Source organism: Aulonocara stuartgranti, assembly GCF_965226115.1.
Source record: "Aulonocara stuartgranti genome assembly, chromosome: 1".
NCBI lineage: Eukaryota > Metazoa > Chordata > Actinopteri > Cichliformes > Cichlidae > Aulonocara > Aulonocara stuartgranti.
Window position 1 is genome coordinate 29,232,604 of NC_138939.1, and position 27,278 is coordinate 29,259,881.

A 27,278-nucleotide genomic window follows, 5' to 3' on the forward strand; every position below is an offset into this window, starting at 1 on the left:
TTTACTGCACAGCCTGACCCTTATCAGTACTCATCCACAGTCTAAATATCAAAATAAAGGAACTTTTTAAACTAATGTATTGTTAGTCTGCAGCCTCAGTGAACATCACACACACTGAGGTCATGTTGAACGGAGGCAATAATTAGAAATTAAAAATATTCACTTTATTTTGTTAATTAAAAAATTATACACGCAAATAAAAGTACTTTTAAAAATAATGACAAATAAAAAAATGTATTTTTGGCACAAATTTTAAGTTGTGTAGTTACCAAAACGTGTAGTGGATTTATTTTGCTTTTATATTTTTATTTTGCATTATTAAGGGACATATTTTAATATTGAATAGTGATGTTTTGAGTAATTTTCACCCTAAAATCTTAGACCAGGACAAACGTTACATAATGAACTGTAAAATGTATTTATGAATTGAATACATGATGGCTGTCTTACATAAAAGTATGCTGATATTATACAAAACAACAACATACAACTCTTACTTTTTTTTCATGGATTTTATTCTGCCTTCTTCAATGCTTAGTTGATATTTATATTTACATAAGCTTTGCCTCAATCAATTATTTCATCGTCCTGGTTGGAAAAATCTACAAAATGTACAAGAGGAGGAAGCTACATGATCACACCCTGACTTAAAAAAATGAATAAATTATGAAATGATTGAAAACAACTCATCATTAAATCCTACAACATTCAGCGTCCCACTCGCCCAAACACAGTATTGTTTCTTTGTTTTAAATTGGACAGCAAAACCTTGTATTGATCTCTTCTCCTCCTTCTCTTATTTTGTTTTTCACTCCTTACGTCGCTGAACTTGGACTGACCTGAATTCTTGTCTTGTTTATAGCCTTCAATTACAGTGCAGTCCCATCTCCCTCACGTGCTCACATCTCTGTCTCTCTGCCAGTTTAGTTACACATGTAATTCAGCGGTTGTATTGCTTCTCATGTTATAACATCCACTTACAATCAGTGTAATCCTGGGTGTGTTTCCTTCTCTGCAGATAAATGCCCAAGATATCCACTATCAGGAGCAACTTGGCCATGGAAATGGAGGCACAGTTTACAAGTAAGTGTTTGTTGGCTCTCACGATGAGGCACCAGCATTGCAAGGCCAAAGCACTGTAATGGATAGTGACACTGAAGAGATTATGGTGCATTCAGTAAGCCTGAAAAAACTGTACCTGGCAGATATTCAACAAGAGTGGGTACTTTTAGATTGAGTGTGACTTCTATCATTTTTCTGTCCACTTTTTCTAACAAAATAGGACTCAAAACTGCATTTTGTGTGAAGGGGTTTCATTCCTCACAGCACTCTTTCTGTTCAATTGTGTCTCCATCTATCACTCACTGTTTGGTGGGGCATCTGTCAGGCTGATTTTCATCTGTACCTTCATTTTTTTTTTTTTATTCTGGGTTGAAGGTTGCAAACATATATGATATCGATTTGGGGCTGTAAGGTATGACAGCTATTGACTTAATTGGCCTATAGTAAAGCACATAACCTACCACCAAGAAGACTTCCATCCTTTCTGGCTAGACAAATGTATGACTGACCTGATAACGTTGTGACAAGGTTGGCATTTGTGTCGCTCCTTCTATCTTTCTTTCCCCTACCTTGTGCTTTCTCTTTCCCATCAATCCTCAGCTATTGAGCTGTTTTATTGAGATTGAAGTATTGATCACTGCTCAGACTAACCTTGGCTTGACGGAGTGCTCTGCTTCTGATAGTCCAACAAATCCAAACGTCTATCTTTTTTATTTCTTCATCCTTTTCTTTCCAAACACCTTTTACTCTTTTATGATTTTTGAGGTTTTTTTTTTTAATATATATATTTATAAAGCTGCAGTTTCTTATAGTTGTCATAGAATAAGATTGTTCATCAGTTTGGCACCAGAAGTGGTTACACTGCACAGGGGAAGGCCAATACTGCAAACCCAACAACTTTTCAGTCAATTTAGCCCAGCAAAAAATCTATATGCAATGCTGCTGAACTTTCTAAGGTTGAAAGGAGACGATTTTGAAAAAACAAAACAAGTAATGTTTGTTATTTGTGTTCTATTTATGTGTTTATCTAATTTTAATTTGGCTTTCATTAGTATTTAATGAACATGCTTTAATTATTTGACAGATACTTTTGCAGGTCAGAATCATTTAGACAAGCAAAGGAAACCAAGTGTACTGAAAAATGTGCATGTTGACCGCTCACTCTCATGCCATCTTTACTATGTGTGATGCTAATTCCATTTAGCAAATTTTGTGACATAGAAATGAGGCGATGCTGTGCCCTCTTCAGGACCTGCTGTTCATTCCAGCTTATATTGGGCCTATCACTTGTGAAGAGCACTACGATAAGCTCCCCACCTTTTAACCTCTTAGCCCATTTATGACCTAGAGCCATTTAGACTCAATTGGATGTTACCAACATCTCAGCTCTCCATAGCCACATACTGACCTAACCATCCATCAATGTCAGCCTTTGTTTTTTATTACACACTCTTTCAGAAGTCCATCTTGTCCGCCACTCCTACTGACTCTACGCCTTATAAATACAATAACAAGGACACACAGGCTGTACTTGTGACTCGTGGCGGTGCAATTAAAAGAAGCACATTTGCCTGGCTGTGGTGACATCTACTTAGACATCCACGGCTGCTCCTTTAGTGTCTCAGCCCATTTTCTCCATTGATTTTATTTTTCCTTTATATTGATCATTGCGTTTCAAATGGCTGTGCTTCACTGGTTGATTGCTCTTAGATTTTCTAGTTGTCTGAAGAACCAGAGGCATTGTGTTTCCATATATGTGTCTTTTTTTTTCAATTTTTTGTTTCCTTTATTAAATTTGGTCCAATATATGAATTTGTGCAGTGATGGGTAAGAACTAGAGCCTTAACAGGTATACATTTTGGGGATGGATAACTTCACCCATAAATGCTCAAGCCTTCTCTGAGTGAAACTGTTTCCAGCTATGCTGCAGTGTTTGGTGTGATACATGGATGTCCCACTCTAAACACTTGATCTGCATTTTTACCAAACTTGAGAACAGTGTTGGTCAAATAAAGCTATTTAAACCTATTTTCTGCATATTCCAGCATATAAAATAAAAGGCGGAGGTTTGCCCTGGTGCAGGTGTGTCGCAGCGGACAGTGGAAGGATCCAGCAGTTTCTCTGTGAATTTCACATTTCCGTGGCAGCGTACTCGGTGCTTGCTCGGACGTTTAGGGGGTTTTTCGTTGTAAAAAGAAGTTTTCTTCCCACACAGTGAGCAGCGGACGCTAATGTTTTTGTCACTTTTTACGGAATCAAACTCAAAGTAACGTCAGTATTTCCTCGCTTTAAACGCTGCACGGTCATATGCTCTCCCGCACTCGTTATATTATCCATTGTTGATCTGTTGCCACGAACGTCGCACTCGCTTACGTCACTGTCACGAGACACTCTTGCAAAAAAAATCACGGTTTTAGTAACGCCCTAACGCAGCGTGCTTACGGGAAAGTAACGATAATCGAATTGCCTTTTTTTGCAATAGTAATCTCTTACTTTACTCGTTACTTGAAAAAAGTAATTGGATTACGCGTTACTGCCCATCTCTGCTTGAGAATAAATAGCACCTTTTGCACCAATCTTAATGTTGAGGATGTTGATCCAAAGACCAAATGGCAGTATCCATTGGAGGAGTCAACAGTGGCTCATAAAGTGTGCTCAACACTCTTTTTAAGCATTCAAGGTGAGGATCAGACTGTTGGTCGTGCTATAACTTCCTGAATCATCTAAATCGGATAATTTCCCGCATTTGACCTCAACTTTAGTGCCTGCAATCATACCCGGACCTACTGCACATTAAAAGCACAGGCGTACTTTTTGACTATACCAATACATTTCTCACTCATCGCCTAACCTTCCTTCAGGTTTAGCTTCCTATCATCACATCCTCTGTCCTAAAATCAAATTCAACTTAATGGGTTGCCTGCGTACTTTGTGCATGTGCTCAGCCCAGGACTTCTATGGAGCAATGTACAAGGCTGATTTTGAAGTGGTGAATATAATTTAGATGAGTTATGGTTTTTGATATTTGTATATGAAGACCTGTTAAGCTAACTTGGGTCTCATTAATGCACATCTATATCTGTTTCATCCACAAGAGGCCTGTTCACAAAAATATTGAGCGTTTTTCATACAGTGGTAAAGAAACCTTTAAACGCTTTTTATTTGAACTCTGGATTTCTGCTCATAATGTTTTGGATTATTAGGGAGCCTTTTATGTCTCTGTGTTTGGGTTTCTGTCAGTCTGTGGCACTTGGGTGACCGGTGAAAGCAGTATCAGGTGAGGGAGTCAGGGAGAGAGAAAGGCAGCTCGTCGTCCATGTGGCAGTGTAAGCATAGCACGTTAGCCCTGATCCAGGAGGCCGATCTCTAACCCACGGCCCCAACTTCAGAGACATAGAGAGAGGCCCTATGAATACTGCATGATGAAGCTTTTATTACAGAGCGAGCTAGAGTGTAAATAAGATCCAGGCAATGGGGCACGTTTACTGGGGTCAGATCAGGGGGAAGTGGCAGGGGGTGGCTATGTAACCTTGTCCCCATGTCTCCTGCTGTCACAAGCCTGTCACTGTAACTCATACAGGGATGTTCGGCCCTGAGGCAGTCAAGGACAACCTCAGAATAAAGCTTCAGTGCAGTAGAGGTCCTATTGCATCTCCACCCCTAAAACATGCCCTGAACATGCATTTCTTTAAACTTGGAGATTAAGAAGCTAGTCACTGTTTCTTTTGTGGCCTCCTTTAGCTGCAGAAACCGCCATCAGATGTTTCCTATAGTTGAGATGTTTGTAACTTGAGACTTGCATGACAAGGAAATAACTTGCAGAGGACCGCTCTTCCTCCAAAACCATGCAAGTCCATCAATATTTCCAGACTTCATAGAACAGCTTATAGCTTGCTATGCTTCATAATTGGCTGAGGTTAAGATCATTGTAGAATTTGTACTTCCTTTATTCCTGAAAAGCAGTGTTCAGTTTTTCAACATTCTTAGCCTCCTCAGTGAGAACAATAAGTTGTTTAGCACGGTGAAGACGTGGTTTAATCTCCTTTCAGGCTGCCACACTTACACAGCCTGCCCAGTCAGTATTTAACATGTCTACCCCTGCAATCTTGCCTCAATTAACATCTTTGTCTTAATTAAGAAGCAGCAGTCATGCTTAACTGATATTGATTGTAGCTTAAAGGAAGACCGAGACATCAAAATGAAAACAAGGCTATCAGCCTTCGTGTTCAAAGAGCTCTGGTCTAGAAAGATGACGCTTAAATTCTTAAACACTGTATCCGTCTTGAGGCAAAAAGAAATGACAGTGTGATATCAGAAGAAGCTAATGGAAAAAATATTTAACAAAAAACAACAAAAAAAATCTGGCCTTCTTGTTTTATCTGTAAAATTTGGCTCATGGCAGACCTTTGTCATGGGTCCTGACACAAATTGAAGTTGCAAGTAATTCAGAGGATTATTTAAGCAATACTCACTCTACTACCTGTAGATTCAAGGAGGGCATAGAAGCTGAGACCCTGTAGCTATCAGTGAATTTAATAAATTGTTTAATATGTGAGGTTACTGTTTCTTCTCTGGACACCTTGAAATAAATGACAATCACTTAAATGTCTGAAGTTTGTCTTTAATTAGGGGAAAAAGAGAAATGTGGCATGGCTGTAGTCAGAAAGCCAGAGCCAAAGTTAGCTCTAACTGTGGGTAAAAACCTGAAAGGCACTAATAGGTACCATTAATTAAAGGCCTGGGACAGTTTAGAGGTATCTGTCCGAAGAGAAATGCGATCCTCCAATCTTAGACACATTAATCACACCTTGTGCAATGCACATTCTCTCTGGATGACCCACAGACGGTTGAATAGCCAGGTATCACATTTACTAAGCCTGTTTGTGAGCTAACCAGCCTGTGTGACGTACACTGAAGCCAGCTCATCCCCATCACCTGACAGCTGTTGGACAGTATTTGTCCTTGAGGATTGTATGCTGAGAGGTCACCGGTCCCGTAAACTCACCTTCAAGGGCTGTAACTAAAGCCGATGTTTGGCATTAAGGAGTTTGATAATTAAATCATTATGGGGCCAGGTCGGTGGCTGCTGCTTTACTTGCAACTCAAAACTCTGTCTGGAGCAACTAGACAGAGGCTGACTGCATCAGGTTTTGCGTGATGCTCTCTGACCTTGAAGAGAAATAACAGCAGGATTTTGTCAGTCTGGTTTAGACTCTGCTCAAAAAGTCCGATGTGGATGATTTATAGTCAGTTCTTTTGGTCAATAAAACATTATTGAACTAACTGTAGCATTACTCGCATCATCACAGCTTGTGGTGGTTTTAATCAGATAGTGTTGCATGTTTTTGTTTCAGAACAGAGTCTAGAGCAGCTTCATGTAATAGAAGTGTTAAAGGGAGTAAACTTTAATGGCAAAATATGAATTTATGAGCAAAGTATGGCCCTCACATTCACCAGATATGAACATCATTGAGACTCTATGAAAAATGCTGTAGAAGAATAAGAAGCTACTTTCAGCTGCTCCCTTATTCATAAGGGGTGAATATGGGACTATTTGTATGAGGCAGGTTTATTAAATACTGAGTAACGAGGGTGCTCAAACTTGTATAAATGCCATATTTCTTTCATTTTGTAAGTTCATTAAATAAAAAGTAACAACATATTACTGTCTGAGACGGCATTCCCTTTTTTCAGTTTTGTTTTAACCTTATTGTCTTCTCTTTTGACCCATCCAGAGCGTACCACGTTCACGGCAAACGGGTTTTAGCTGTCAAGGTGAGAATTCCTTCCATTTACATGACGATCATAGTGCTTACTTTTTCATTTAGTCCGTCCCTTTGAAACATCAGCGGAATTTGTTGGTGTCGAGTTTATAATTTTGCTGCCCCTTTTGTCTCGCCCTTGTCTGATTGCAGGTCATTCCCCTGGATATCACGGTGGAGTTACAGAAGCAAATCATGTCAGAATTAGAAATTCTCTACAAGGTTAGTTTTGAACGACTAATTCGCCTCCTGTTCTTCACCAAAACATTTTTTTCTCCACTGATGTCTGATGTCGTACCGCACCTACATTTTTAATTAATCATGAGTCTAACTAATGAAATGCCATTTATCACCTCTGGTCTTACTTACTAAGCCAGGGATCAGTGATACATGAATGAACAGGCACACAAATGTGTGTGTGATCTGAGAAAGAATATATACATAGTCTGTGTGTGTGTGTTTGTGTAATTAAATGATAAATGTAGTACTTCTTTCAGCAGTTAGACTTGCAATGGATGCTGCAGTGATGCTTTTGAATCATGGACTGAAATCTTAAAATCTGATCACAAAAAGCTTTTGTGCAGTTCATTCCTGATAATTTTTCTTTTTTTCTTTTCAAATTTATTTATTTTTATTTATTTATTTTTTTCGTAATCCTGAATAAATATTTTTGGCATGCTCTTATATGATCACATTTTCTGTGCTCTTAAATTGCAGTGTGATTCTCCCTACATCATCACTTTCTTCAGTGCCTTTTTTGTAGAGAACAGGATATCAATATGCACAGAATTTATGGACGGTGAGTTTCTTTGCGACTTAAGCAAGTAGCTTGTTTTTTTCCCTTTGCTAGCTACAGTTGTATAAAAGAGACTTTGGGGGAAAAGTCCTCTTTCTCTCTGCCGTGTACCCATTTACACTTCTGCAGATCAAGAGAATGTCTGATCGCTGTAAGTTGTTTAGCATGCCTGTGTGCTAAAAGCTACAAGGGCGTGATAAATCTTGACTTAAGTGCAGTTGTAGGTGTATTTGTGTGTGCCTTTACTGGTGTGAGATGGAGAACTGTGGGGTTTTTTTGTTTTTTGGGGGGAGGTGGGGGAAAGCTGTATATGTTTGTCAAAATGTGTGTTAATGCAGTGATTTCCCTCGATTCACACATTTTCTAGCTTGTCAGCAGTCTGTATAACTTCTGAGTACTCTGTTAGTTCATGAAACATCATGAAATTTCTGGACGTATGTGTACAAATGTAAACCGGTTCACATATAGCAAACACTGAATGATGATTGGGTATAATTGTGTATAGTCGCTATAATTTTGCAGAATACTTGGATGATATCCTCAGTATCACTTTATCTTAAATTAACTGGGTAGCGTTTTGATGATGTTATAAAAAAATGACTGATTAGACTTTTATTTGTATTATTACTACTACTATTATTATTATTACTTTTATTATTTCATTTTTATTTATTGATTATTTATGTATTTAAATTAGTTTTGTGTACTTTTTGCAGTGTATATGTAGATCAGCATTGCTCTCTTGGCAATGATGTCAGTTCAGGATCTGTGGGCTAGATAAGTAATATAAAACCTGGATTAAGATGAAATGAGCATTTCTTCATTTTTTTTTTAATCTGAATTGTGCAACATGTCTGTATTACTGTAACGCTCTAAATATACATACGCACATACACTTATACATGCATACATTGACACTGACTAACCTGTGTCAATGGGGAAATCTGTGTTGTGCAGGTGGCTCATTGGACGTCTACAAAAGAATTCCAGAGCACGTGCTTGGAAGGATTGCTGTGGCGGTAAGTGTTCATAAAGTATGCAGAGTTTCCCTGCTGTAAAGTTAAAACCTTTTTTTACTCCATATACAGAGCTCTAGCTGCGAGCACAACAGACCCCACCTACCTGCTATTCAAACTTTCTGTTTGCAAGAAATCAGCCAATCAGATAAAAGTTGGTTTAAAGGGATTTGGTGCAGCATTAAAAACATTTTTTCAAATTGCCGATGAATAGAGGCTAAACAATTGTCTAATATAATATAAATATACAATATTTTAAATAGTGAAGTCAAAATTCAGGACTTTTTATTGCCCCTCTGTTAGCCTGGTTCTTCCAGAGGTTTCTACCTGTTAAAAGGGAGTTTTTCCTTCCCGCTGTTGCCAAGTGATTGCTCTGATTGCTGGGTTTTCTTTGTATTATTGTAGGGGTTTTATCGTAAAGTATAAAGTGCTTTGAAGTGACTGTTGTTGTTGTGATTTGGCACTACATGAATAAAACTGAACTGAAGCAAATTACAAAATTACAGTTATACTACCAATACTAAAGGAGTTATATATGTTGACATGTATAAAAAGTATAGCATCAACAAATTGTGTATATACATATCTAAGCATATATAATATGTTATGGCAAAGCCCTAGGGAGACGGTTAATTTGTACTTAGTATAGTAGTAGTATTTATTTTATTGTCATTGTCAAGAACTTCTTGTACTTTTTAAGATAGCGCTGTCGACCCTCTATAGCACATATGTTTCAAAGTTGTGGCCCAAATACAACAGTGGTCCCACTTCCTCCATGGGCAGACTATAACAGCAGGAAACCCTTGGTTACTAATTTGTCAGCAGATATAGACTACTGACAAATTGTAGCATTTGCCTAGCTCTAGCTGCTTTCTACATCCCCATTCATATAACTGCTAAAAGGTTAAGATAAGCTTTATTATCATTGTAAGCACAAATAAACAACAAAATTGGAGGCACTGCTGATGTTGGTGTATACAGACAGACAAACATAAATAATCATACTTTTCAAATAAAAGAGTAATAAAAATATTCTCTGTACTATCATCAATAGAAATAATAAATAAATAGATAATAATGCTACGGATTGCAGCTTTAATGGCTCAGGTAGGCAGTTGAATAGATGGATATTATAGAGGTATTTTAACTATTGTATTTTGCACTTAAGGTAGATATTGCATAGAGATCAAACATGAACTTGTTTGTGCATGCGTACCAGAGCATGAAACTTAAGTGATGTCACTCAGTATAATTAAATATTCATATTATTTTAATGCATTATTATGAAAAAATGTTTAAAAAAAATGGTTTTCTGACCACTGTTGATGTCTGGGATCATCGTCATTCATCAGGATTGGGTATTGATAACATTTTTATATCAATGCCAAATGAATAAATAATATAAAATTCTGCTTGTAAACATGAAACCATCGCTAAAAGCTTGGAGGCTTACCGTTACAATGAATTGGACATTTTGTAACTGTTTCTCAGTCCCACCTGGCTCTCGATTCCCTTTTCTAGTCGGTGGTTTTACCTCTTGAATTTAATTGCCCATGCGTGCGTGGCAGTCACAGTTTCAGTGTGACCTGTTATTTGTTTGCTGCAAACAAAACAGACCTGAGACAAAAACTCATTTAATGTATTAAAGAAATAAAGACAGGAGAACCACAGGTGTGAATTTTTCAATTAGCCCTTATTAGGTGAATGATGGACAAAGTGAGTGTTGTTTTCCTCGTACTCGCCCCGTGCCCATTTCTCCCTCATGTTCTCCTCTCAGTTAAAACTCACATTCTGATCGTATTTGGCCTTGATGTTGATTAATGCATGCCTCTGTTCCACACTCATTACCCTTCTCCTGTCTCCACCTCCTCTTTTCTGTCTCTCTCCTTTAACTTTGTCCGTAATCAAACAATGACAGCTATTTAGTCAGTGTTAATTCTAATTCACAGCTTTCCTTCCTTTCCACTGTCACAGTTGTTAATTATCACAGAAGGAAAAGCACCCAAGAGGGTGCGAGTGGAGCTGCAGACGCCAGTTGTTGCGCTTGCACCACAACCTTTCAAAGCAGCAGGACTTCAGAGAGCTTTTGTGATTTCTTAATTTATCACAGAGGTTGTTTTGCACGAGTGCTGGATGACGGGAGCCTTGAAGCTAAAATCTGCTGTCACACCCCGTAAATGAAGAAACCACCACAAAGCAACATTACACGTTTGCAAATGACTTTAATACTTACTTCTTACTTTTCTAGGTGCCCTAAACTGCCTCCTTCCTAATTCTTCAGTTATTTTCTCTTTTCTCTAGAGAGAAAGTCAGCTTGTTCAGAAAGAGTTTCTTGTGTCCGTATTCACTTCCTGTTGGTTGCTTCCTGATTCTCCGTTTGTCACCAGAGACTTGTAGACATTTTACTCGAATGCACCTCATAATTTTAGCCAATTTGATGTCCATGTTTCCTCAAATGACTTCATAGCTTAACATTGTTGTTGGGATAGACTGTAGAACTTGCCTACAGTATTGTGCAGAAGTCTTCTCCCATTTCTCTGTGTATTGGGAAATAACAGTTTATTGAAATGTGTGCAAGCATAAACTGGAGTTTGTAAAATTAGAAAGAGTTAAAAGTCAGTATTTTGTGTGAACACCTTTACTCTTAACCACAGCCTGAACTCTCCGAAACCTCTTTTCCACTTGCATCTACTCAGCTCGACTCTACTGGATTCTACTTGGTTTTTAGGGTTTTTCATTAGGTGCTCGTTTTTAAAGTACAAAGTTGGCTGGGGTTGCAAGCGAGCCGAGTCTAGCCAAAAATGTGATATCAACAGACTTCCAGGAAGTGATGTCACTGGATGAGTCATGATAGTGACTCTGTCACAAGAATCAAGCCGAAGCAGAAGTAGATAAGTACTTTTGGGCAGCTCTGTTCCTCACAGTTTAATTATTTGACGAATTCTGTGAAAAGTGAAACCACGGCTCTCGTCCCATTCACTCATAGGAATGGACTGAAAGCACTCAATGAGCCTTTGAGCAACACGCTTTTAAGCCGTTTTACAGATCTAAAAGCCCATAGACTAGGGAGACAGATATTTCACTGCCTTATTCACCTGCAGGTCTATAATTTAAATGCTCTGTTACTTAAATATGGGAACTAATATTCACTGAAACAAGGCAGCAACTCCATACTTGTCTTTAAAATGATGTAATTCACAAGTTGTTTGGCTAATACCATCACGCCATACTACTCCTTGAGGTTAGTCTGGTACAAACGTGACAGATTGTGCAAGCTGGTCTTAGTTGAATCTCCTGTAATCACCACTTTATTATACAGCGACAGTTACTCTGAAGGAGTCCTTCCATCATGCCGCATGCTGGGATCCTGGAGCCTGTTCACCTGCTGCTAAATTTTGTTCTTTAAAATGTGTCACTTTATAACTGAACTCTTTCAAAACAGAGGTGGCGATAAACCTGAGTTAATGTGAAGTAGTTGTTATTCACCAGGGTGTGCTGGTTACACGCCTCATGCTGTCAGAATTGATAGTTGTTCTCTGCCGCTTGTGTCTCTAGGTAGTCAAAGGCCTGACGTATCTGTGGAGCCTGAAGATACTTCACAGAGGTGAGTAAGGTAGTGCACGGCCTCCGTGTTATTAAAAAAGAGCAGGGTTGATAAAGACAAGCCGCGGTGTGCTGATGTTGCAGTTCTATGAAGCAGTTTGTCTCCACAGATGTCAAGCCTTCCAATATGCTGGTGAACACCCGAGGACGAGTCAAGCTCTGTGACTTTGGTGTCAGCACACAGGTACACTGATTTGTTTGTGCGAGCATGAGTGAGAGAGGAAAAGAGAATGGGAGATAGAGGAGAGAAGAAAAAGAACAGTTGTCTGTGGCTTCAAAAACCTCAGTCCTGTGCTCTCGGCGTGTCTGTGTGCGCGTGCATATGGTCAGCTTGTCAATCACCACATTCATTTTCCAACTCAAGACATCAGCGCTGTCCCAGGGGTCTTCCTCTCACATTAACCCCCCACCTCCATTGTTCTGCAGCCTCTCAGAAAAATCACTTGTTATAATTATGACCCACACACACACAACGCCAAGCCTCATTGATATGTATTCAGTAGATTGGGGGAAAGCGTGGGTGACGGACAATGGAGTGCGTGTGTGCAAGTCTGTGTGTGCATCAGTGTGCGTTTTGTAGTGTAATCATCAGGGACAGACCTTCACCGCTCCCCAAAACATCAACCCGAGGTCTGCTTTTTTAACACACATCGCTTCTGTGGTAAATTGTTATTCATTTTTAACCTCCACTTCCTTGCTCAACTCCAAGGTGAATTTACACCCTCACTGACTTGTCTTTTTAACTATATTTTTCTGTTAAAGTCTTTTCCACTCATGTACATGCTTCCTCACTCTTTCACGCTCCAGAGGGCATGCTCACAAAAAAAGGAGAGAGAAAAACAGCCATAAGGGAACAGACACTCATTATCACAGTCCTGTCATTGATGGCATGTGCCATTGTGTCCACATGCACAAACTCACTAATGTCTCCTTGTCTCACTCCTGTTCCTTTGTGCGATGGTTTAGTGCAGCCCAAGATATCGACCTGACATGTCAGTAGGTTTACGTAAAGAAACTTAATCCCCCTTGTTTTTCTTTATTCCTTGACATGACCTTAGTTATATCAAGTTATTTATGCTGTGATCATTTTAATACTTTTTAACGTTTACTCACTTAAATGCTGTTTTATTTGCAGCTGGTGAATTCCATCGCCAAAACATACGTGGGAACTAATGCATACATGGCGGTGAGACACCACTTGATTTTATTCTCTGATACTTTTGAATTTGTTTTAATGCAGTTATACGTTGGTCTCTGACTTTGTTTTTACACTTGTTTGTTTTTGCTTCATAGCCGGAAAGGATATCAGGAGAACAGTATGGGATCCATGCAGATGTCTGGAGTGCGGGCATCTCTTTCATGGAGGTATAACAGTTTTTAAGTGACTTTATGATACACTTAACTGTTACATGAGCGGTCCATTTAATGGCAGATTTAGCTGCAGTGTAATTAAAATGTAATGGGTGGTATCGCATGTGTTAAGTCTTGTCTGTTGCTCATTGTGTGTGGAGGTTTATCAGTGTCACTGTTCTTCTCTCCACATAGCATCGATAAAGTGCTTAACTGACAGTGTGTGTTCAAATAACATTTTAATTTCAGCATCCACCTCCCCGGTCTTTTGTCCTCCTGCTGACATTATTGATTCTCCATCTGTTTCTGTCTCCAGCTCTCCTTCAGCACTATAATAAACGATTGTGGCTTCTGCCTCACCTTTGTTGGTCAATAAATTTGATATCATTACAATTATAACTATAATGGAGTTTGCAGTGATGTCAAACTTATTGACGTAAGTTTGCGTGATTAAGACATATAGTCGTTTTATAAGAGTCTGGTCTCTTTGTTTCTAGCTGTGGGCGTGCACATTAAGCCAAATGAATTGGGTTGCAGTCCTGCTCCCATCTTTACTAGTTAGTCTGTTTATGTTGAAGGAAAGAGCTGAGCATTTTGACAATTTAATAAAGTAATGTTGCCAATAAGCTGCCCTTGACCAAGATGAAAAATGTCCACCCCCAAGTGAATTGCAAAATGTCAGGGAGAGCTGACACCCAACACCCCAGTGAAAACAACACACACACATATTATACGCAACTGCCCTCCAATGGTGTCCCCCTTCTCTTTATCCCTCTATTCTGTTCTCTGCAGGTGGTAATTGTGCGTGTGGGGGGGTTATTAACTAATGGCTGATGTTGTTTGATGAGGAAGTGTTATCAGCAGGTGGGCACTAAGCTTACCTCAAAGACTGAAAGTCTCAAGTTCTGCACGCTCGAGTAGCTTCAGCTGCATTTTGCTTCCTTGTCTACACTTGAGATTTTATGCTATTAAGACACTGCTGATGGCAAGGTGTTTGTACAGTAACACATAATGATGGATACCCTATCATTGCCCTTTACAGTCTATCTGAATGCAGTCCTGTGGTCATACAGGAAGTTTTACCTTTGTGAAGTTTCATTTGTCAGAAAAAGTATTGCTGTGTGTTTTTGGTTGCATTTTAATCTGAGACTCTCACGCAGGACTTCTTAGATGGATGGATAAAACTAAATTTGTTTATTGTCAGATATACTTGAGAATTAATTGTTATCATCTTGTCTATACAGCTGGCGCTTGGCATGTTCCCGTATCCACAGGTAAGGGCTTTTTTTTTTTTAATGGATTATGGCACTGATGAATAAATGCTGGGAGTTTTGATCTGCTTCAAATAATTTTTCTGGAAGGAGTTCCTGTTGGATGTTTATTCTTGTAATAGTTTTCTTGATAGATAACAGTTTCTCTTCTTGAAATAATTTAGTATGTTAAGACAAAATAAGAAACAAAGAAAAATTGCAAACAACCTGAAGACCGCTCAGCACTGTGTTGATTAGGCTTTTTGTTGGCCAGCTTCTCCCACCCAATTCTAAACTGCTGGATAATTTTCTCTTTATTTTTTTAATTGTAGTTTTCTATTTATAGGAGAAAACTGGAATCATAACCCCCGGGAAACTGATTTCCTCTTGTTATCAATTCATCTAGATCAGTTTTTGATTTACAGTTTCAAGTGTATGAACTGCTTTTTGGGCTTATTTTTTTCCCCTCATTACACTAAGTTAAAATCCTGCTCAAATGTAATTGCTATAGAAGTGGCTTCCCAATCCCATCAAGTCTTAATTAGCCCTTTTAAGATGGGTTTATCTCACTAATCCCTAGCTGAGCAATCTCAATCTGGTTACCTCAGGTTACCTCCTGGCTGTCCACCTTTACAAAATTTGAAGGGGCAGGTCTTATTTAGGAAAATTTGTTTCTGAAGTTAGACTGATTGTGTGAGAGTATTAGTTATTTATAGATGAGCTGGGATTTTCCATTTCTGCCCGTCAGTGCATTTGACAAAAAGTCTTACACGGTGAATCAGTTATTTTATTTTTTTAATGGTTTGTTGTGTGCAACAGTTGGACTGCTCTGTTAGTCAAAACGCGCTTGAAAATAAGTGATTTAAAAGGCAGACTGTTTGGTAACTGCTGCACCATCTGCCCATGGATTGGCGAGTTACTGATTATTTTCAGGAACGCCAGTTATCCTTCCCGAGGAGAGCAGACATTCAATAAATGAACGAGCCGGACAGCTTTTATAAGGCTTAAAAATCTCAGGATGTATGCATGAAAATGTGCTCTTGTATGCCATTGGTCTTTTGGCTGATAATGTCCATTGCCTCTGTTTAATGATGTTCTCCAGTAAAAGCCATTTGTCATGTGTTTTGACAGGAATTTATTCAGCACCTCTTTTTGTGCTTTCACAGTAAACATCTGTCTGCGAGACTGATTAGAGTCGCGATGTAGCTCTTGACTTGTTTTTGGCGTCGATCGTTAATTCTTAAGTACGATGAAAAGCAAGTGCAGGAAAGCAAAGGTGTAGATCGTGTAGTAACGTAAATGTCATACAGTGATCGATCTGTGCGCCTGTAGCCTTGGGTGTGTCTGATTTGCGCGCTCTCCTCTCTTCATTTGATTCCGTCATTATCATGTTAATCGCTAATGTACGAGAGGCACTTTAGTCCTCCCTCGTAGATATAAAAGGGGTGGACAAAATAAAAACACCTCTCTGTTTTTGGTAAGGCTCTCTACCATCACGCAGCTTTCCTCATCTCGGTGTTAATTTTCCCCTAACTCCATATGGCACTGCAGACAGTTCACCTGCAGGCTGTAGCAGAGCAGTGTGGCGAGAGCGCTCGGATCCAGCTCGTCAGGCGCAGCCTGCCAAAGTCCTCGGGCCTAAGCTGTCATTTTTGCAGACGCTGGCACAGCTGTCTGTGCAAAACCCCCTGCTACACTTCACAGAGAACATTTTAGCACAGGCTCAGAAAGAAGTTGTAGAAGATTAAAAGAGGGAGGAAAAATTAGAAGAAAATCTGTGGCGTCTGAATTTTTACTTAGTGAAAAATGCTGGATGACTTATTAAAGCGGTGTGGCGTTTAGATTTGAAGGAACTAAAGGAAGGGAGCGTGTGCGCGTTCCACTTGCTTTTATTTGTCGGACGTTGTTTAGTTAATGGATTATCCTCCATTCATTGTTGTGTGATTGTGTATGCATGCACAGTGGAGTCATCACCTCATGTTTGTCATGATTAGAGATTGTCTCTTTAATTCCACTTCACCACATGTCGGGATTCATTTGCATTCTTTGTCAGGAGTTAATGGAGTTTTGCACGGCTCGCTCTGAAAGTCTTTGAAGACACCAGACCTGATGTGATGTGTATACAGCCGCCAGCAGTATTGTATCTGATTGATTTGTTGTCTTTTTTGCTTGCTTTATGCTTGCTTTTGTTTCTCTTCATTTTGTCATGTTTTTTTTTCTCCCCCCCTCAAATTTGAATGGATTTGTGGATGAAATGCCGTGTCAATCTTTAGTGTGTCTGTTTCAGGAACTTTCATTACACGTCAGCGCATCCATCAGAGAATATAGATGCTTTCCTTTTGTTGCTTTGTTTTTTCACTCTGAAATGAAACGGAGAGGAAATGGTATCTGTTCCCACAGTGTAGTGTGTGTTGTAAACAATGTTTGCTGTAATTTTTTAGCTCGCTACAACAAATCCAAACTGCTGCATACTTTGTTCGATCACGTGTCCTCCGTCAGCAAGCTAGTTAACATTTTGTTTCAATAGATAAGTAATCAATATGTGAAGTCTTAACATATTACAGGACCTTTTGTTTATTGCAGTGCTAATTATTGTCGCTTGCACATTTTTGGACGTTTCGCTTACAACTCATTTTGGCTCATCTGTGCAGCCGAAAACTGATTTTAATGATCTGTTGTCTTGACTTGATAGCGCTTCCTTTAATCAATCACGTTGCAAATCTAAATTTAACACTTAGAGAATCTAATTTGAGCAGTATTCCTGTGGCTAAGGATGAAAGGCTGGCAGCTGAAGGAGATCAGAGATGAGCTGCTTTCATTGCATGATGTTTCATAGCCTTCATTTTCAGGGAAACGCATCTCAAGCTAATGCAACAGCATGCTTGTTGTTGACCTAACAGCTACGAAAACAGAGGTGCAGACCTCTCATTTTTATATATATATATATATATATATATATATATATATACATATATATATATAAGCATATCTTCATTTGGGCCCTTAATCATAATGAAAACATGCCTGTCAGTTTTTGAAAGTGATGTCTTTTTTTCTTTTATTATCTATCTAAAAGAGAGTTTTTTAGATTCATTACCCTTGAAGAAATGTCTTCTTTCAAGAGGGGAAAAGCCATCTGATCTTTTAGACGTGTTTATTGAGCGGCTCTTGAAAGGGACAGAAATCATTTGACATCTAAAAATTGATTTTGTGACTTCTTCTTTTCATGCTGAGCAGACTGTGATGGTTTGAAGTAATGAGAGAAGCTCAAAAACTTGAGTGGGCTCTCCACCTCAAAGACGCGAGAAGCTGGTGTTTATTTCCTACACAGCTACATTTGCATACACACACACAGAGACAGCTTTATGCACTTACATACACAATACAGGTGTTTGTTCATAGCTAACATACAAATAAAAGTCTGAGTCCATCTATTTTCTTCTGTTTATCTAGTTCAGGGTCATGGGGTGGCTGGAGTCTATCCCAGCTGTCATTGGGTAAAAGGTGGGGTACACCCCAGGCAGGTCACTGGTCTGTGTCACGCTGCTTACCAAGAGAGTTTATTTCTGTGCACACTTAAGCAAACATGCATTTTTTTTATGCCTTTGGGATCTAGCTTTTTGATTATTCTTTTTATGGGTTCTATTTTATCTTTTTATTATTATTTTTATTTTTAGGGTGGGATACACACATCCAGTCTCGTATTAATTCACTATGAGTCACCGGCACAGAGATTCATTTACATCTTCCGCTAGTAGTTTAGTCAGATTGTGTTTATGACTTAGGAGAAGATTCGACTCATTTCATGATGAAATTCATTGAGAAATGCGGCCCATCCAAAGGTTCACTTCATGGGGAATAACAGGGAGGTATTTTAAAATAAAAAATCTTTTTTTTGATGTGTGGTCAAGCCACACGGTACAAGAGGAACATGCGCTCATTTATGCTTGAATAAGTTGGTCTCCCACTATCCAATTCCAACTCCTGGAGCAGCACGCAATTTTGTTCTAGTAATTATTTCTGAACAAATTAGTTTTCCATAGTTGCCTTTAATGTGTCTGAATCAGGCAAAACTGGATATAGAGGCAGTTTAGGAGTCTCTTGGTATTTACAGAGTGTAAAAACCTGTATTTAATCGAGTGGATCAATAAGTGCTCTAATGCACTGTCAGAAGGCCTGGAGAAATGAGCAATTTATTCACCAAACATTGTTAGACATTTAGCTGAGCCTAGTTTTTGAGCCTTGTATCATTTAGTCTGTGTGATGAAGTTATAAATTTAGATCTTTAGAAATAAAAGCATGGGTTTCCTCATGAATTCAGCCTCGGGGGGTGTTTAAATAAAAAAACTAAATCCTGTCTAGAGTTTTGTTACTGCAGTGTCGTACATTTTAAGACGAAGGCTTTTATTTTGAAGAAAAGTTTCTTTATTTTTGATCCCGATCAAATGAGGTGGCGTGTTAGTAAGTCAAAAAATTGGATTTGTGTTTTTTTTCCTCCTTTTCAAGATCCGCCTTGTTGTTGTCATCGTGTGTTTAGCTCGTTCAGTGTCGGAGTGTCACCTGGGAAACCGCCACAGCGAGCACGCTCTTCTAAAACCTCAACACTGTTTGCGACAGTCACTTTGCATCCCAGCACATCTCGATCACCTGGAGGGCAGGAATGAAGTGCAGCTCTGAAAATTAGCATTAGTGGATCTTTTACCCCCATTCTCCTCAAATGAGAGCGAGGCCATTAACATTTGTGTGTTTTCATTATGTAAATGGTGTTAACACATACTCACAAATTGCCAACAGGAAAGCAATAATTTTCTCCCAGTGATCATAATGTGTCCAAGTGCATCGTCTTGATTATGACACGCTAATTACATATTGCCTAGTCTCTCTCTCTCTCTCTCTCTCTCCCTCTCTCACCCTACAGATTCAGAAAAACCAAGGATCTTTAATGGTAAGTTTTATTGCAGTGGAATAAGAAGCTAGAGGTCTACAACTCTGAAGTCTGTTACTCTTGGTTGACTCTCTCATTTGAAATAATAATAAAAAAAAGCCCATCAAATTCCATTTTTGCAGAAAAATATTGGATCATGCTTAAACTGCTAGTATTACATTAGGTGCCATTATGGAATAATAAAAACATTCAGAAGCTGAATGGTGGTTTGCCTGAGCTCACTGAATTTGATTAATCTAGGTAGATACTTTTTTTTTTTTTTAATATCACACTATTGATTTTCTCCATTGCCAAGAAATTCCATGTAAGCTAACATGTTTTTTTCTCCCTGTGCTTCTCCTTTTCCAGCCTCTCCAGTTACTGCAATGCATTGTTGATGAGGTGAGTCGTCGTCTTATGTGCTTTTGCATCTAAAGTCAGCCCTAATGGCCCGGAAAGCTTATATTTTGTTTCCTAATGAAGCAAACCACTCAGGCGGCTTTGCTCCCCATTCACTCAACCCTTCACCCTACGCGACTGCCTCAGGCAATACACATATGCACATGCACATTACTGTAGAGGTTGGACCTGTCATGAGTAACACGTACACACAAAGCGCAGCTCTCAATTCTGTGTACTAGTGTATGCAAAAATGTGTTTAACCAGGCTTTCTCTCCTTACTGCACTGGGTTTTATTATTGTGTCTTAAAAAAAAAAGTCAGAGAAGACTCACAGGAGCATCAAACCAAAGACTCATAGGACTGATAATGATGCGCGCACACTGCAGACCACAGCGACTGATTAGCCATCCAATAAAGTTTTATTTAATTTTGTAATTTGCGTAGAAGCAAAAGGATGTCAAAGATGAAAAAGACATAATAATGACTTTATAAGAATTTATTTAAGCCAACGGATCAATCTCCTCAGTGACAGCGTTCAGGTACCCGTTCTCATCTAATTTCTTTATGCTCTAAGACTTTCCATTTTCTAATACAAAATGCAAGCTTGGACAAAATATCATAGTGAAACCAAACCTTGTTCAAGTCAATCTTGAACAGTTTCTTGATACATTGAGATGCTGCTGTGCACAAAAATATGCATTATATAGAAGCTCACTCTGTGTGCATTTACATCATAAGCAGGAATAATAATCTCCCCTCCCCTCTTCTTCTTTTAAGCTGGCTTCTTTGCTGAACAGTCAAAATGGCTACACAGCATAAAGCATTCCTGCAATGCCCCCATCACCAGCTATATCGCACATTAAACATACAATGTCACTTGTCCTTAACTGCCTATAGATTGGCCGTAATTAATAATTAAATGCTTTCGGTTGTAATGGATTGACCTGGGCTGAACTGTTCATTAGTCAGCTAGACGTAGCCATCACTCAAACTATTTTTCTGTGCCCTTTCTCGTCTCCCCCTTGAGGCAAGAGAGCTCTCATTGTTGTCCGTGCCGTACCGTCCCAGCTAGTGCAGTGCTTTGGAGGAAGAGACAAGAGGATAACCTCTCTCTGGACAGTTGACGCTGCATTGATGAAATCTATCTGTTCCCACTTACGGCCGATTTAGACTTGTGCATTGAGTCTCGGCAGAGCCGATGACATAAGCTACGTAAAGTGGCTGACATTGTTGCCAGCGTTTATGGCTGTATGTGGTGCATTATGTGTTAATTATGTGTTTTACATGCAGTGCCAGCCGATAGAAACAAATGAAATGCCTCGACTTTCTTCCCTCCGGGGTCCTCGCTCTTTGTTGTTTTCTTTTTTCTTTTTTTTCCAAAGGAAAACACATTTATGCATCAAGTTTGTACATTCAGATAGTTTCAGCTCCCTCTCCCTCCAGGAATTTACAGATTTTTTTTGAGTGCTTATGTTGTTACTATCATTATTGTTTCTTATATTGAGGCAATGATTGTAATTCTCTCCCTGTCCTGTTCAAAAACTGCCAAAAAACTCACCAGAAATGAACAGGGGAGAGGACTCGACGGTTGTGAACAGGCCAGGTGCACATCAGGTTACACTGTAGGTTACGTTGTAGAGTTTTAGAGCTATTCGCGGTTACGGTTTACCTACAGTGTAGATCTCCCACTGAAGCATAAATTCCCACTTGGATGTTCAGAGTCTGGCATAACTTGTATAAACCCTTTTTTATTTTTGTTTAAACCCAAATAACTGGGCTGGGACACGTCACATGGAGCAGCTACTCTAATACAAAGGTATTTTTAATTAGTTTAGACACACCTGACTCAACACTATGGCAGGTGTGATAAATTACACCTGACTCCCTGGCATTTTGTAAATATTGCTCATTACTATATACTGTACTGTACATGTGAACCTTTTTTGGATATTGTATGTGACTTAACCCACTGGGAAATTGAAAGTTGCTTTATTGGCTGAATGAATGTGCTCTTGTGAGTGGAGCTTTTAATATTAGGTACAAATGTGTGTGGTTTGGCTTCCATTTCTTTCATTTTGAACCTAAATTGAGGTATGCCCTCAACATATAGGCCAAATAAACAAATGATCAAAATTCAAATTGCTGATTACCGCTGATTCTGTAGTGTGGTGGTTTACACATTTATCCAACACACAAAAGATTTGCTCCCCAGGAGGAGATGCAAATCTCTGAGAAGGTTGCGTGAGGAAGTAGCATGCGGCATAAACATTTTCCAGATCATAAATCTGCTGTCTGAATAAGGGAGCAGCTGAAAGAAGGATTTACTTACACAGAATAGTAGAGGTAGTAAGAACTGTGGTTTCAGCTCAAGTAAAGGAGTTTATTTATTTAGACAAGAAAATGGTTTTGACATTCATGAACAAAGAACATGTAGTCGTTGTTGACAGCTTACACAGTTAATTTGCCAGCATTAGAGAAAACACATTTTTGACTTGCCTAACGTAACATTACATCACCTCCACTTTATCTTGATTTTATTTATAAGGTTGTTTTAATGCTTTAAAAAAAAAATTTGGTTGATTTTGGTCAATATTTGGAAAACGGCAAAATTTTCCATAACCCAACAGCTATAAAACACTCGAGGCTGAATCTCATTAGTAACACACTGAATATCTCTTTCTAAGGACTGTTTGTGTTCACTCTCAAAATGACACATTTGTATGTAAGACACTTAAAGGGGCATTTGCACTTCTGCACTGAATCTATGCTGCATTCATGCCATAAATACAAACCTTTCCGATCATCAGCAAAAGTATAAATACCAGTATAAGTAAATTATAAAATTGGGTATAATTCATATTGATCCTGAAGAGTGGTTCTATATACGTGTATACTGCTCAAAGAGGAATCAAAGGAACACTTGAAAAATCTTAACTTTGATGTTTGATCTGATTTCTGAATCCAGCCCTCAGAGCTGTGATGATTTTGTTTTCCACTGATGTTTCATCACTTCATGCTGATCGGATTGCACAATGCATGTTAGTAAAGATATTCTGCTAGAACATGTGTTTTAAGTGTTCCCTTAATTTTTATTTTAACATGCCAGTCCTCCACTTAAATGCATCGTACTTGCATCTTTGGAAATCCTTGTTATGAGTGCATGCTAGAGAAACGGCATGCTCACCCTGCTCAGGCAGGGTCTTGAATTAGAAGTTCTCTGCAGTTGTTTCCACCATCTGTAAGCTGTCCTCCCTCATTAATGCGCCTCTCTCCTCTGTTTGTTGAATAGCAAGTGGCTCCACTAATAAAGAACTCCCACTTTATTTTCAAGCCTGTAATTACTGATCTAATTTTGCCTAATAATTGCTTCATGGCAATGACATGTATATTTACTTGTACCCTTGTACCCTCGTAGTGTGTGTTCTGTCTCCTAGTGGTGCACATTGACAACCAGAGGACTAATTCACGCAGACTAGCCACTTTCATCAGCCTGCCTGTCTTTTGTGCCATCGCCTGCTGCCACATCAAAGCTGCAGCAGTGTTCCTCTCAGGTGGAAACATGAATACATGCATAAATGTGCATGTTTATATCTGCATGCAGATTTGTTTGAAAAGTGCAGACAGGAATTTTGCATCAGATTTAGCCTACATGACACATACATTAGTTGTATAGTCAAGACTTTATGTGTGCGGTGCACCTAATTGATTGTTGCTTTGTGTTTGTGTGTACACCAAAATATAGCGATAGCAAATTATTTGGTGCTCTGTCTCTGTAAACAGTGTATACTAACGTTTGTGGGTTTTCGTGCTTAAGGGCATTTGTTTGTGCACGTGTGTTTTTGTGTGTGCGCTATGATATATTGCTCATCCAAGCAGCGGCAGAACTGTGAAGTGCACTGAGATTAGAAGGAATCCATTCCTTTGTTAATTTAAATGGGTTCATGCATCATGCTTTGCGGGAGCCTGCCGATCAGAGCATTAAGGAATGGCGAACACTGCCCAGAGGTGTTTTTAATGGCACAGCAGGGTCTCGGATGTAAAGAGGTTTAATTCTTTGCATTTGAATGAATGCGTGGTCTTGAACCTGGGCTGTATGAGTTTTGTGCATATCTGAGTAGTTGCTTTATTTCATTTTTTAAGACCTCTTTGCATCATCTCTGTATGACGCCGCACTACATGTTTTTAAAACTTGACCTACACCTGCGGCATCTACCGATCTTATTATATCCAAGCACAACACATTTTGTGTATGTAAAATTTTAGAGTTACAGATAACAGCATCTTCCAAATGTATATACAACAACTGCTTGCTGGTATTGTTGGAAACAAAGTAAATACAGATGTTAATTTAGTAAGGTTGCTGCTGTAAAGTGGTTTAGACTTTTCCTCCAAGTATTTCATGTGTAAAAATAATAATATACTGTGTTGGGAGGTTTTCGTGCCAGCAGCCAAAGGCAGGGATAAAGCAAGAGTGGGAAAGTGGATGGAGTAATGAGGTGAAGGGCTGTAATGGAGGGTCAGTCGGGCACAGCTGTTCTACATGACACGGTTCATAGAACTTCGATTGACAACAGGCAGCGGGCCTGACACACTCAGACACACACACAGAGGGATACACACTTAGATGACTTCAAAGTTTTTGACACCCTGTAACATTAACATAACGTTAACTCGATCTTAAATGCATCCTTATACTAATCCTAAAGCATGTCTTTGCTTTTGCTATTGATTATCTCAGTGTAGGTAAAAGATTCATAGGAAATGATATGTTTGAAAAATGGGTAAATAAAGCTCAGACTCTTTATTAAAGACTAATGTAGCCACCTTACGTGACCTATTGGTTTGTTAAGTTTTGTTTTGTAGCCTTAGGCTTAGCATTTTTCTCACCACTGTGTTGCTTTTTTTCAAGCTTGATCAGGTTTAGTTAGGAAACTGCATCTATCGGCTGCAATGCACAAACACACATATTTGCTAATTATTCGTGCACTACTAGTTTCACCTCCGAAACCCACACAGCAAGCCATAATATTTCCCAGATAGCACCATTAAAATACTCCCAAGTAACGAAAAACGCCACACGCACCTTGAAGAGGCTTCATCTCTGCTGACTTTGTGTCATCATCCACCTGTCAGTGAAAGTGGTGTTCTCCTAACTTTAGTCCTTGATCAAACATGTGAGTTATTGAGAAAAAAGAAATCACCACTATACAGTTGTGATGAAGAGGTAACTTGGCTATAGAGACCAGGCTGCTTTAAAGACGACTGTTTTATCAGCCTGTGTGGACTGATTCAGTTTTGTAACAGCTGCAGTTTAGGACACTTATGTGTTTGTTCCATTTTCCAGCCTTGGAGCTTACTGCTTTCAAAGGTGTGTTTAATATCTAAGAATTAAATTAAAAGGGATGTCAAAACATCAAAAGAAGTTTTAGAAAATGTTTGAAGTTAAAAGATTCAAAGATGTTAGATGACATGAGTAATAACCAGAGTGGTTTTTTTTTTTATTAAATAGCAATAATAACACTTCCCAGGTCTATACAACAAAATCCACATTCATATTTTGTATTTAAGAACAAAGTAAAATGAGTTCAGGGACTACTTGGCCACTTTTTTTCTATTTGTCTTTATTTTAGCTTCTTATTTATCTTTTAAGTTACATATTTCCCTGGAACAAAAACCTGCAATGATAAAAGTGAGGTGAACTGCACAAAAGATTTGTGTACACTTTCTCTAAAGTAAAGGAGTGCAAAAAACCACAATGTCAAAAATACTGAATAATCTTTCAGATATTTCTCCTACATAAATTGAATGCTACAAATTTAACATTCATCCTGGTAGCTTCAAAGAGCTTCGTTACCATAACATCTTTGTGTCTGTGTGCACCTTTAGATATCTGCTAATATAATAAAATATAATAACATTTTTGTATTCTATCAGCACCGTAACACACTCCTTTTACTCTTATACTTTAAAGTGGGTTTAAATAGTCCATTTTCCCCACCAGGCTGACTTTAAACATACTGTGTGCCACCAGGTACCTCCACAGCTGTTCACCTGGCAGGCACAAGGAAAATAAAAAGTAGAAAAAGTTTTTGCTTTGCATCATTTGGTTGTTTTAGTAACCATCAAACAGAATTTCTGTCCTGTTAAGAGCACTCGTTTTCAAAAGGTGACTCTTAATTAGTTGTGTGCGTTGTGCTGAGGGCTCCACACCAAATATACAGCTGTTTCCTTTAAAGGTTTTTCCCTTTGGTCTGATGATCTTTTCATTGACATCCAAATCTTGTCTTATTCCACCTCTTTCTCTGCTGGACTGCTTACAATTAAAGAACATGATCCAGGGATGTTGGCATCTAATAAGCGCTCCCTGCATCGACACCTGACCATGTGCCTGCCAATCACAGCTGGTCCTTGCACTGTGCAGCTTAAAGTTTCCCAGACTAGTCTGGATGAGTAGCATTGCATTAAACACAGATGTACAACTACTTTCAGATGTTTGGCCCAGCAGAAGAGCTTGTCCCTCAAAGCAGAAAAAGGGCCAATTTACTGGACAAGAGACACGTTATCCTCTCAAAACCTGCAGTAAATGCAACGAGCCACAGGAGAAATGAAGCGGCATCAAGTGTCACCTCCATCATGCAGACGCAGTGAATGGCGTGAAAGAATTTATATTTTGCTTCTAGGAGATGCACTTAGGTGAAAAATATCTGGCAGACCTTATTCATGAATGCAGCAGTGCCATGTTGATTTAATTTTTAATTACTTTTTGGTAATAGTTTTTTTTTTTAATTAGATCTTTTATTTTCTGTTGAAGAGAAGCCCTGAGTTTAGGTTCATGAATAGGATCTGATTTGTTTTGAAAGCAGTGTTGTGTTAACATGAATCTGCACGAAAACATTTTTGGTACTAAAATCAGTGAATAATGATGACAAACAATCTCAATAATCTTGTAGTCCTAAGTATGATGACTTGATCTCATTCAGCTAGAGCAGCGGTGCCCAACCCCCGGGCCACGGACCCATTTGGTTCCGGGCCGCAAGAGTTGAGGCTCGGGTGTGAAATTTATTGTTTTTACGGTTTTTTTAATGTTACTTTTTAACGTTTTTATCGTTAACTC

General features: G+C 38.9%; 1 protein-coding gene across 3 annotated transcripts in view; it reads left to right on the forward strand.

Annotated features, from left to right (window-relative positions):
* The window catches only part of map2k5 (mitogen-activated protein kinase kinase 5), an 82,696-nt gene that overhangs the window by 34,829 nt on the left and 20,589 nt on the right, over positions 1-27,278 (forward strand). For 2 of the 3 annotated variants that reach the window (XM_082531531.1, XM_082531532.1), the window contains exons 9-20: positions 1,019-1,083; positions 6,798-6,837; positions 6,978-7,046; positions 7,542-7,623; positions 8,578-8,639; positions 12,192-12,240; positions 12,350-12,423; positions 13,375-13,425; positions 13,533-13,604; positions 14,834-14,863; positions 19,758-19,784; positions 20,133-20,165. In XM_082531531.1, coding sequence (XP_082387657.1) covers positions 1,019-1,083; positions 6,798-6,837; positions 6,978-7,046; positions 7,542-7,623; positions 8,578-8,639; positions 12,192-12,240; positions 12,350-12,423; positions 13,375-13,425; positions 13,533-13,604; positions 14,834-14,863; positions 19,758-19,784; positions 20,133-20,165 — 654 coding nt within the window. The remainder of the gene's footprint in view (positions 1-1,018; positions 1,084-6,797; positions 6,838-6,977; positions 7,047-7,541; positions 7,624-8,577; positions 8,640-12,191; positions 12,241-12,349; positions 12,424-13,374; positions 13,426-13,532; positions 13,605-14,833; positions 14,864-19,757; positions 19,785-20,132; positions 20,166-27,278) is intronic. The other variant, XM_082531533.1, reaches the window with a different exon arrangement.